The sequence below is a fragment of the Aythya fuligula genome, chromosome 7 (genome assembly GCF_009819795.1).
Source record: "Aythya fuligula isolate bAytFul2 chromosome 7, bAytFul2.pri, whole genome shotgun sequence".
Lineage (NCBI taxonomy): Eukaryota > Metazoa > Chordata > Aves > Anseriformes > Anatidae > Aythya > Aythya fuligula.
The window spans coordinates 19,133,460-19,146,274 of NC_045565.1; the positions used below are offsets into that span (position 1 = coordinate 19,133,460).

The 12,815-nt window shown below is 39.9% G+C and overlaps 1 protein-coding gene across 1 annotated transcript in view; it reads left to right on the forward strand.

The window, feature by feature from the left end:
* Nucleotides 1-12,815, forward strand: part of WDFY4 (WDFY family member 4) — a 129,541-nt gene that overhangs the window by 47,963 nt on the left and 68,763 nt on the right. Inside the window, exons 32-39 of the mRNA XM_032191041.1 lie at nt 364-525; nt 636-833; nt 2,354-2,471; nt 3,016-3,173; nt 3,604-3,842; nt 6,170-6,279; nt 7,212-7,403; nt 7,932-8,071. Coding sequence (XP_032046932.1) covers nt 364-525; nt 636-833; nt 2,354-2,471; nt 3,016-3,173; nt 3,604-3,842; nt 6,170-6,279; nt 7,212-7,403; nt 7,932-8,071 — 1,317 coding nt within the window. The remainder of the gene's footprint in view (nt 1-363; nt 526-635; nt 834-2,353; nt 2,472-3,015; nt 3,174-3,603; nt 3,843-6,169; nt 6,280-7,211; nt 7,404-7,931; nt 8,072-12,815) is intronic.

The window sequence follows — 12,815 nt, forward strand, 5'->3', positions numbered from 1 at the left end:
AGCTCTAGTTTTCATCTGCCCTCACAGGCAGTATTGAGGCGGAAAGTGAGAAGGGATTTCAAAGCATCAGCATAGCTCTTGGCCTGGGTGTTATGTAGCAGATGATGTGATAGGCTCGTGTTTAAGAACTCTGAACACAGAGATGGGTCTCACCCACAGCATCACCTGTTCTGCTCGTTCTTGGTGATAAGGATATGTAACCTTTCTGTAATACGGTCTGCAAGCTGGGAGTTAGCTATTGTGCCTTTTCTGACTTCTCTGTGGCCATGCAGTGTTTGCTAAGCTGCTTAGGGAACATCTGGAAAGGACCTTATCTGAATGTGGGATGCAGCCTTGACTAGATGCACATTTGTCTGTGTTCAGCCCATTGCAGATGCAGAAGCCTCCTGGGAGATTAACTATCCAGGGAATGTTATCCAGTTCCTGTGCTTGATCTATCATAGTTACACTCAAGATCCAGTGTGGCACTGTCCTGAGTTCTTGAAAACTTTAGCGATGGTTGCCTTCCATTCTGGAGCACCCAAGGTATGTGTGTGTGAGTCAGCACAAGCCCTTCAAATCTGTTGCCAGGAGGAAAAATCAACTTAAAGGAGGTTATAAATTAAAATCCTTTGCTTGTCTGTCTCTATCTACAGGGAGGTTCTGAAGGTCTTTTATCCCCTGAAGGTCCAGCCGTTGCTGAAGGGAAAGGCTGTGTTGATTCTTCCTCTCTCCCACTCCTGCCACACCCTGCCAAGAAACAAGTGTGGGATTTCATAGGCATCCTCCTGATGGACAGTCTTCTCAACATCCCAGCAAACAAACAAGGACATCCACTTGAACTGCTTCTTGAGGTTTCTGTTGTAGTCCTCAGGCTTTGCTGCTTTGCTTTGCTCTGGGGGTGGAAGGACAGGAGATATCCTGCTAGTAGCCTAGCAAAGGGCTAACAGTGATGAAGAATTGTATTCAGTAAGCATTTCCAGCAGTCCAGGATAAGGCTGGATCACAGCTCTTAGCATGCATTATTTCTTGGCAGATCTGGACAACATACATAATAGAATGGAATTCCTCCTACCTGTTCTTGCAAGGAAGCGACTTCTTTTTTTTTGCCTGCTCTGCATTCATGCTACACCTAGACTCCAACAAAGGCATTTTTCAGGCAACATCTAATAGTAAAGTAAGGCATGAAAATTTTCCCTAGTAATGCCTGCATGTCATTAGAGCAGCCCTTGAATTCTAGAGAGAACAGAATATTTCAGAGCATTCCTGTGTACTGTTTTTTGAGACAATAATTTCTTTTCAGTGAACAAATAAACCAAAACCAACCATCTCTTTCCTCCTTTTTTAGGACAGATTTATAAAATCTGTAACAACTGAACCTAGATTATTAATTCCAACCACTCAAAGCACTGGAAAGAGTCAATCAACAAATTGTCAATAGTTCAGGTGTTCCAGATATAATCATAGAATTGCTTGGGTTAGAAGGGACCTTAAAGATCAGCTAGTTCTAACCCCCCTGCCATGGGCAGGGATACCCCCACTAGATCAGGTTGCTCAGGGCCACATCTAACCTGGTCTTGAACACGTCCAGGGATAGGGCATCCACAAGCTCTCTGGTCAGCCTGGTCCAGTGCCTCACCACCCTCTGAGTGAAGAATTTCTCCCTAACCTCCAATCTAAATCTCCCCTCTTAGTTTAAAACTGTTCCCCCTTGTCCTGTCATTATTTGTTTGAGCAAAGGGTAGCTCAGACTTAGCTTAGTAAGACAAATAGTAACAAACACAAGAATCTTTATTGCAATTGTCATTTTATGAGTTAAATCCCATTGTGGAGCAGCAGTTCCCTAAAGGCTTACATGATAACTTCCCAAGGCTTAATCATGATACAATTGAAAATAGAGTGGCTCCTATGACTACCTGCATCCTTCCTATGAGAGTTACTGATTTGCCTTTGCACAGAGAAGTACAGCAGTTTTCTGCATTTGTGTTACTGTGGGTTAGCTGCTGAAGATAACTGTTAACCTCGCATCAACTTTTCATATGCCCATAACAAAGGCTGAAGTGTGGAAGTGAGATGGAGTTCTTGTCCTCTTTCTTCTTGTGCTGTGTTCCCCCATCTCTTCCTAAAGCAATGCCTAGGGGGGCTAAAGGAAATGTTAGGCATTTTGAACTATCTCAGGTTGCACTGAATTTCTTTTGGAATCTCTGCTTGTTACCTTGAGCAAAACTTTTACCAAATCCCAATCTTTGATAGGTATAAACTGCCAAAGATCCAGTGAAATCAAAAGCCTTTGAATAGAGGCTGTGTGTGACTTTCAGAATCTGATTTCTGGCTGTTTTATTGCTTTAGTAATGTTTGTATGGTGACTGTACAGGCTTCTCCAGAGGATGCCACCAGTGAACAGAAGAGAAATTTTCAGACAAGAGTCTTGCTCTCTGCTATGGATGTCTTCCATGTTATCAGCCAAAGTGAAGGGAAAACAAGGCCAAGAGGTGAGTGGTGAGATTCAGATCATTAGGTAGCTGGTATTTGCCATTTAGCTGTCCTTGTTAGACAAGCCTGTAAAGAATAGGTAGAACTCAGCTCATCAGGCTGGCCTGTCCATTTACTCCTGTTGTAAATTCACATACAGAAATTACTGCAGTTTTACTCTGTTTCTAGAGATTTTTTGAGAACAGATTCTAAACTTTAAAAGGAAGTATTTAACAAGAAAGAAACCTAAGCTTATCTTTTAAGTGCTTCTGAAAACAACCCTGGTACCTTTGTTGTTGTTGCTTTACTTTCTGAGTCATTGGTTGGACTAGTCCCTGAAGGACAGTGTTTTAGTGGGATTGGTTCTGTCCCTAGGATGAAGCAGTCATACCCAATCTAATTAACACATTTCTGCTAGACCTAGAGTTTTCTTAGACATGTCCCACCTCTGATACATTGAAATGTTTTTGTTCTTTCTCAACTCTGGCGTTCTCAGATCTTACATTATATTTTACTGCATTTCAAGTTGTTGTGGGATAATCAACTCTCCTGTATTATCTCCAGGGAACAGTGATCCTCGTGGCACTTCAGAATCAACTGCATCTGTATCCATGATGAACGTTGCTTATTTTGCTCAGAAGCTGATTGAGAAGCTGAGCAGCAGAATGTTTGCTGCTGACCCCAAGCAAATCCTGCTCTTTACTGCCAAACAGATTATGGGGGTGAGTCACATGAAAGATTTTTTCAAACTGTTATCAACATTTTATCTGTTTCACACTGAGATGGTGATTCGACAAATCTCAAGAAGTTGTCTGAAATCTAATCATTCTGATTATTTCTGTTCTCTTGCATGAGCTGATAATGGCTGTAAATGACAATCAGCTAGATTTTGCTGAATAAAGAAGGGAGAGTTAGCTCTTTCCCATGTACCACTGTCTGCTGCCTATGTATGTATTGCTGAATGAGAATAAATTTAATATTTTCTACAATCTTAGCAGAACTACAGAAAATTGAATTGGTACCTAACAGGTAGTTAGGGGGAATATTGCCGAAGTAAGTTTACAACAGCTTAAATGAAGTGAGAGGAGTGAATCCTTGGGAAAGACAGTTCTTTGAACATGCCAAATACACTGCTGCTTTATATTTTCACAGGTCTTAGAAGGCACAGTTCCTCAAAAGGAAGTTTTCCTCAGTACCCTGTACAGCTGTCTAAACAGAGCCATCCTCTACTGCCTGTCCAGACCACAACAGTCACTGCCTGAAAAGTTTAATGTCCTGAACACTCTCAATGTTCTGCAGGAACAGTGGGACATTATTTTTGCAACTTACAACTCAAGTAATAATTTTGTTGTCTGCCTAATGCACTGTCTTTGCCAACTGAATTCGTGCAGGTACAAATGTTTGTCTAATGACGTCTGCTTAACTCTCTGTACTATAATCTATGGCAGTGGGTGCAGAAGGGGAGATCTTGCATGTTTATTTATGTATTTTTTTCTTCACAAGATTTAAGTAATCTCCAATTTGGAGAGTCCCTAGATGCTGAGATTGAGGTGGATACACCTAGACTAAGGATTTTGGATGTACTGTATCCTAGCAAGACTTTGGCCTATTGGTTCTCAGTGCTCTGGGGATTTAAAGCACCATTTTGCAGTTGCCTGCTTTGGCCAGAGCTTCTTGTCTGAGTTGGTGTCTGTTGAAGTTACAGAGTAAAGTTCCGTGGGGAAAGATGGTTGTTTTCCCTTGTACATTTTACAGTAATAATAATAATAATAATTTAATTTCAGGGGAAAATTTATTCATGTGCTCACTGTTTTGGAGACAAATTATTGTTTTTTAGCAAGAAAGTGGAAGAGATACTGTTCTTCAATCAGAAAACTGTTTTCTCCTTGAAACACTAGTGAGCAGAAAATTTCCTACCACCTCTGTGGTTTATAGGCAGATTAGTATGCATGTTTGTGCATACTATTTGTGCATAAATTTGTGCAAGCAAGGCACAGTAGATGGTAATAACACTCAATTCCATTTCTTTAATTTTGGAAAAGTTGTTTCATTTCAGAGGCACTCAGGCAAGCTTGCAGGTTTGTCTAAGAAGAGCCCTTGAATTTGCACCAAGGTTTAATTGCTGCTTCGTATTAAGATATTAGTGTATCTTTTTTACGCATTCAGCCTTTCTAGCAGCTCACTCTGTTTGGAGTAAACTGCAGTTAACAAGTCTCAACTGATTTCAATGGAGTTAGCTCATGAGCACACCAGTAAAATGAGAATCTGGAAATTTTGGGATATAAAATCCTTCCACAAGCATGCAGGTGGCCATTTTCTGAGATATCTGCACTGGGGTAGTTTAGGGAGATGGTTGTTCTGATTCATGAGTCATTCTTACGTGGGTATACTTAAAACATACAGAAAGCAGTGCATGGATCTTCTGAATCTTACTGTTTTGGTTATTGTTACTTGGATATGAATTACAAAGTCCTGGTTCTGCTGAAATTGTTGGGAGTTTTGCCCTTGACTAAATAGGACTAGAACATTCATAGGTATTCTGTTTGCTGTTCTTATAGGTTTTGTGTCAAAGGTACTTTTTTTTTCTTTTTTTTTTTTTAATGTAAACTGAGGAAGATTGGCTTTTGTTGTTTTTTTGTTTGTTTGTTTGTTTTTGGACACTTCTTTTTCTTTAAAAGAAGCAAATAATGGCCAGGGCTTTATTCACTTTGATGTTTGCTGTTTCAGTGGAAACCTTCTGTGCTGCTTAGGTGTGCTGAATTGAATGCAGTGATACGGTATCATAACAGAAATGAGCCACAATTAATTCCTGAGGTTTTCTATTGCTACATGATTATTCTTACTCCAGTCTGATGATACTTTCTAGACAAAAACTGTGGAGATGGGGTAAGGATTGCTTGTATATAAGCAAGAGTATAAATATTTACAACAATAAAAATTACAGAAGTTTGATATTATCCAAAAGCCAAACATAGCAAGTCCTGTGAATCAGAATTGTTGCATTTTAAAGAAAACCACAAATAAAACAGGCAGCTTTGCATACCCCAGAGGCTTTAGTCTCCCTTGTAGTGGTGCCTATTTATTCTTGAAATAATCTAGTGTGTTATGAGTGTCTGTAGTGGGTCAGACAAAGATCTAGGTGGCTCTGACTCCTACGCTGGCTAATACTGGTGCTTAGGGAAGAGTGAAAATAGGGCAAACACTAGGTGCTAAAGTATGTGGCCTTGTTATGCTGAGTGCTTTATAAACTGTATGAGACTAAGTGAACAGATCATCTGTAGGATATGGCAACACAGTGTTTCCCAAACAATGGGAGATAAATCTAGTGAAGAAATTTGGAGCAAAGAGACTGCATAAAGCTTTCTTGTACCACCCCTGAGCATCCTGTATTCAATCTGGATACCTCAGTACAACCCTGTGCTCGAGCTAACTGAGGTAAATGGTAGGTAAAGTGCACCAAGGATTGCAGGGATAAGGCTTGTAGAACACAGTGATTCATAGGATCTCGATGAATGCTCCTTGACTTTGGAAATCAGACTGACAGGGATTTAATTCCCATTTCCTGTAAACTCTGCAATGTCATGTGATTGATGTAGGCCTTTGAGCCTTCGAACGTAGCCTGCTACATGAATAAAGTAGGAGTGGATGAGTAGAAATAACTAGCTTTTTCATTGTCCTTGGTTTGTTCTACATCTGCTCTCCTTTCCTTTTGTCACAGCTATCCAGAAGGTTTTGGGATGGATGTCAAACCAAGACTGGCTTCTCATCACCAAATTTTCCTTGCACCCAGTGAAGAGGAGAAAGGCAGCCTACCTACTCCAGATGATGGTAATTTATTGCATGTTGGCTTCAGCTTAAAGGGTACAAAAGTGCCTGGTCTAAACAGCTATCCAAGCAACTTGTGCAAGTGATGCTGAATTCCTTCTTCAGAGTGTTTAGGCACTGCAAGCACAGCACAGAGAGGTCTTTCCACGGTATGTTTTTATTCCAAACTCATATCCCACATCCTCAGGAGTAATGGATATGTTTGGATATTTTCCCCAAGTTGTGGCCACTGTCAGTGCCCAACTACATGCTGTTTGTAGTTCTGTTTCTGTTTTCAAGGCCTGTGTAGCTTGGTGGCTGTTCTACACAGAAAGAAACACATGGTTCTTTTTAGAAAAAACAATGAAAAAAACACTTGGGCTGGATTCGGTGTGTGGGCTATCAGCTGAATCTTACTGCAGAGATGTGTGGGGTTTTTTGTGTTTGTTTGGTTTAATGTATTAGTTTGGGTATGAAGCAGTCAGATCAGTCTGATTTGCAGGGAAAGAGAGCAAAACAGCTCAGCACTTCCTTGTACAGCCCATTGCAACGTCAGATTTTTTCATGACTTGATTACCTTCCTCCTACTGTTTCTGATGACATTTGACAATATAAAGGAATGGCGTTTATGTGCTTTAGAACTCTGTGTGATAATAAGCTCATCAAACTTCTGATGAGGTGTTTTTTCAAGGCAGGAACCAGGTAGAATCATCTGTCACTCCTACTCATTTCATTCAGGGATTTGAAATATAATAAAAGAAATGTCCTACTCTTTTCTATAATAGACTAAATGGTCTGGCTTAAGATGTGTATAGACACTGGACAGAATGGAGCAACTCTATGCACTCCAGCAGTTATTCTGGACCAGAGCTGTTCAAAATTAGGTGATTTTGATTTATCTGCTGCTTGACTTGTTACGCAAAAAATACTCATTTGTAGTTTCTTTTGCTTCTTAGTTCATCAGGAGATTCTGAGAACTGTAGAAATCATCTGGAAGCAACTCATCTCTCAGAGGCGGCAAGCTCTGGAGGACATTTACAAGATGGACCTCTCTGTAAAAGGAAGTGACAGAGAGAGGGACATGAAGATAACTGAGATCACTCCTTTATGGGAAGAAATGGTGGCAAAAGCTTGGCAAAACTTCCTAGGTCTCTGCTCTTTTATTTAACACTTGTTGTAGTAGCCATAGATATTGCAGTGCTTAATGGAGAGCTGCTAATTAGTTGGTTGTACTCTTCTTCTGCATGTCACCTGCTAGATGAAACAGGTTCTCATTTTCTGTAATCCAGTACTGTGACTGTTTTCTGTGTCATGCCCCAGCCCTTCTGTAATCATCTGGTGATGGGTTTGGGCTGGCGTTGTACCGTAAGAAAGAGAGGTGTACTTTGATAAATGTGTCCCACAGGAGAATTTACTAAGAGGGAAAATATTTGGGTGAAAAAGGTCATCCCAGTGACACTGGTATATGGCAGACCTCAGGCTTTTAAATAAAGGCTTTTTAAAAGCACGTTTATTCAGCTCTCTTGTAAAGAAAAGGACAAGCCAGCTGAAGTGAAGTGCTACCACATTGTATCTTGTGTAAGACTGATACACATTACACAAGACCTCCTCACAAGCTCCACTTCAAGTCTTACAAGCTCTTTTTTTTTTTTTTTTTTTTCATTTTTGGCTCACAGCATCAGAAAAGAGAATTCTCCAGAATAAGGGGGGGCCCAGCTCATCCCAGAGCAAGCACAATTCCTGGAGTGAAAGTCTTTCTTCAGCTATTAGGCTGATGCCTGGCCGGAATACAAAGGAAATGACATACAAATCTGAGGTAACATCTCCTTGCTGTCTTTTCTGTCTCTGTCACCTTCTCTGCCTTTGATATGGTTCTGGCAGCTTGTCTCGACTTATGAGGCTTCTGTGTATGTCAGTTGGTGTGTTCCTTCGGAAATTAGACACCCATGGCTGTTGAGGTTCCTTTCCCAGACTTTAAGACTAGAGAGACAATTATGAATAATTTTATTTTGTCTCCTGGATGGAAGGAGCCAGAAAGCTTTACTTGGCACTTGCCTAAAAGTGGAGATATCAGTGAGTGGGGTAAGACCTTTACTTAATAAGCTGTGCTGGACTCTTCAAGGGCAGGTCATGTGTTTTTTTCTTCTGTACTGGGGAGCATTCATGAGCACTGGACAGAGGTACCTACATGACCCTGACTGGTCAGCTAGGATGTATTAGGTTAGCTTCAGAATATCACCACTGAAGGTGACATGGTGTGAAATAGCTTTAGACCAATGGATGGTCTGCCCATGTATGGAGTGATTGTGTAGCTCGCATGGAATGGGAAAACATTTTTTTCTAGAAGCAATTTGTCCTTCTGTGTGTGAGAATAGGTATTTCTGCTGGACAAACGGCATTCATGTTGTGTTTTTTAGGAATCCAGGACTGTGTAGAAATGCAAGCTGAATAGTTGTGCCTTCAGTTTTACTCACTGGATTTATTAGTAGTCTGTCAGGTCATCTGTATAATATTCATATCCCTATTGTACCTCAAATTTAGTGACTTAAATCCTGCTTGTCAACATTGTCTTTTATAAACAACTTTTAACAAACAACTTGTTTTAAACAACTAAGGCCCCAGCATGGCAAGGTGCATGATAATATCCATAACTTTAAATCTGACTAACTTTGATGTTCAAAACCTCCATCAGCTTTCTAAATGTTTAAAATCAAGTTTAAAAAGTAAGTCACAAAAGAGAAATGGGGTGATATATCTTTGTGGTGGCAGAGTGGGGAACAGAATAGCCAGAGAGCAAACTGAAGGTTTGGAAGCCACTGAGATCTCCTTTCATGAGTTACTTGTGTGGGCAATATTCATGAGAATGGTTAAGCATATAAATTTGCGTTGCTCATCTGTGTGGAAACAATGTTTGTGTTTCCAGGCTGTGGCTCTAATGACAAAATTGGTAGTGCCTGTCTTGAGACACATTTTCTCTTAGTTTATTTGCAGTAGTGTTTGTATGACATTGGGTAGTTTTATGAGTCTTGGTGAATCCTACACTGCTAGCTATAAAATGGAGTACTGTAAGAATACGTGTTTTACTGAGTGTGATATCTCAAAATTTTTAGTATCAAGGCTATATTATTATTTGTAATGCTATAGTAAGCCATGGTCATGATCACAGTAGAAGTGCAGAATAAAGAAATAGTCATTGATATAAAGAACTTAGTTTGACAGCCTTAACAATTTCTATGTTTCTGCTTCTCATTTGTCTAGAATACAAACAACACACTAGTTAGTTGTGTACATTGGGGCTAGAGTAGCTATAGGGTAGAGCAGCACTCAATTGACAGAATATTGAGAGCTTTGAACTGCTTCAGTGGGGCACTTCAGAACTGGGCATAAACATCTTATTGCAATGCTGAATGTATCAAGGTCTTTTTTTCCTCCTTTTGAAGAGACAGTCTGTTACAGCATCACTTCAGGGAGTTTTAACCCTCTAGCTTAAGCTGCAGCAGGTTGAAGCTTTATCCCCAGTGAATTGATTCAGTTCTAGGTGTGTTGATTGGTAAGGCTATGATACCTAAGTAATGTGTCTGATAGTGCCTTACTGAGCAGCAGTTTTTCTCTCACTGTGCCACAGCATCCTTTTTCATTCCTTAAAATCACGTTGCTACTTAGAGTGAGCAAGTTCTTCCCAGGTACATATGTAGACTGTGATGTCATACTGCAAGAGCATCTAGTATTTGCCCTGGGGTCTGTTTAATTATTTTTTAAAATTAATTTTGATTATTACAGCTGATTACACCTCAGTGAGCAATGTAATTGATATTTGTAAATGTATCCCAAGGAACATTTTGTACAACATGCTTTTTGCTGTTGAAGGTTAAAGACTCCGTTATTGGTTTTTCCCTAAATATGCCCACATCATTAGTTCCTCCAGTGAAAAGGTTGCCATCTGGAAAAGGCAGCACGGAGACATTATTCAGGCACAAGTGCATGAAATTGGTGTTTCTGCATCTTCTGTCTCTCTTCTGCAAGGAAGGGGCTTGTAATTAAAGGAGTTGGGTTTGAAGGAAACATTACTCATTTGGTGTTATTCCTTATCATGTCAAAGACTGACAGCTCTGTAGCTCTGATAAATTGTTCCTTTCAATGAGATGCAAAACTCCAGTTCCAAATACTCTTCTCCACTTTCCCTCTCCCTGCTTTTCCCTCCAGCCTATATTTGAAAGGACTTGCTGTAATTTTCAGAGATAAAAATTGAGGGGGAAGAAAATGAATTCCTTTGCACTTCCACTGTCCTTTCTTCACTTTCTTCATACACTTCACAACAGAGATAAAAGGTGGGATTCTCAGTATCAAAGGAAGCTGTGAGCACAAAAATTGAAAGTAATTGGATTCCTGTCTAATGCAACATAAAGCTTCTGTAAATTTCATATAGAAGACTATTTTAGCTGAGGTAGTGTGTTGGTTTTTTTTTGATTTTAAGAATGTCTCTACACTGAATAGGATTAGGCTTTTGGTGTGATTGTTGCTGTACCAATATAGAAATAACCTAATTATGGATTACAACTAGGGTTTGGCAAATGAAAATAGTCACTTATTAATAGTGTTGAAATGTCTGTAATGGAAAGCACACAGATAATGTCAAACAATGCTTGGAATTTGATTCAGTATTATATTTTGGCCTCTCATCTTAAATGCATACGTTGAAGGAAAAGATGACAGGATTGCAGAATGGTTGAGGTTGAAGGGGTTCCTGGAGGTCATGTTCTTCAAACCTGTTGCTCAAGCAGGGTCACTAAGAGCAAGTTACCAGGGACCATGTCCAGATGGCTTCTGAGTGTTTCCAAGGATTTAGATTCCACGAGTTCTCTGGGCAACCTCAGTGCTCAGTCACCTTCACAGTAACAAAGTGTTTCTTGATGCTAAGGCAGAACATAAGTGAAGGTGATTCCCTGCTTTTTGATGGCAAATGTCAGAACAAGCAACCAAATACAGCTGTTTTTTCTACATATTCCTGAATCTGTTCTGCTGTCTCATGGTCTGCTCAGGTCTCTGTCTGGAACACATGAGCATTCAGAAAGAAGAGTTTGATCACATTTCTAGGAGTGGAAGTGCAATTTTTTCTGGTATTTGCTACCTTGTGCTTTCTTGGAAGTCTGAATAGCCATGCAGGGGCAAGAGGAGCACTATACAAAGTCAGGTGCTCCTTTAGCACTTAGAGGTGACAGAGTTGGGCAAGCTCACCAGCAGGACGGTCTATAAAACTCTTGAATACAGTACTAGAGGTTTCAAAATCATTGACTTTCCTGTTTCAGAACAAGTCTTCTGATCTCTTATTCTTCTGCCTTCCCTGTTCCCTACACTTCTTCCCTCATTTTGCTGTTGGAATCTTAGGCTATATAATTAGTTTTTAGGTTAGCAATGACCAGTTATTTCTGTTGTTTTCAACAAGCTGCAAGAGCAGCAAGAGACTGTTGTAGCCAACCATTTATGATTTCAGTAAATTGCAAATCCATTATCAGCTTCTACCATGCTGAGTGTCTTAAGGTTCTTCCTGAGGATGAATGCCTGAGCAAGGTTACAAGCAGAATACTTCTAACAACTGTAAGACATGCTGCCTCGGGGCTGTAGATATAGTTGTTATGCTTTTCAGGAAATGCACAGCCTCCTGAGTGGTACAGCAGGCCTGATCATGCCTGTCCTCTCTCATTTGGGTTCATTAATTGCATTCCTTTGCCAAAGGGTGATAGAGTTCTTGGACTTCATTCACTCCTGGCTGTCAATCTTGCTTCTCATTTTTTGCAGCCATATATACTGGTGTTTTGCATTAAGTGTGAAGGAACACTGAGAAATGACCTGCTTGAAACTAATATTCTTAAATCATATTTGCAAACTATTGGGTCAGACATTTGTGTGCAAAAGTCTGTATTTTAGAGGGTAGTTTTAAACAAGACTTTTCAAGCAGAAGTGTTTCATTTGAACTGAAGACTGATGGTGCACCTGCAGACCCTTGTAGGGGTGTAGAATACTTGGCCCCAGCACATAGTATCAGCATTAGCTCAAAATGCTGTCAGTGGGTTTTTGAGTTTGGTAAGAAAGAAGCTTTATGTCAACTTGATGGACATGAATTTAGAGAGTTTGCCATGATCACACAAGATGGTTAGTGGTAGAACTAATACTGGATCAGCACTTTCAAACACTAATTGCTTATTTCCTGTATAGTTACAGCATCTTTCAATAACCAACTGTAAAATCAAGAAAGATGTTGACCAGCTTGGGTTTTCAAACAATACTGGGGCAATTAGATCAGAGAATGTTTAAGGGGTGGAAGTATGTGGGTTTCATCCAACACCAATAGGTGTTGGATGAAACGATCTTGTTATTTTAGATATAATCTGGTAATGAATTACATTAGAAAGCATCCTTATCTATGATGCAGGATGGACAAGCTCATCTTAACAGTCCATGGTAGGTGAAATGAAGTTTAAAAAATGTATATCTGAAACATAATCACAATTCTTATTTAAACAAATATTTTTCTTACTAATTACTCTATTGGTCTTTTACCT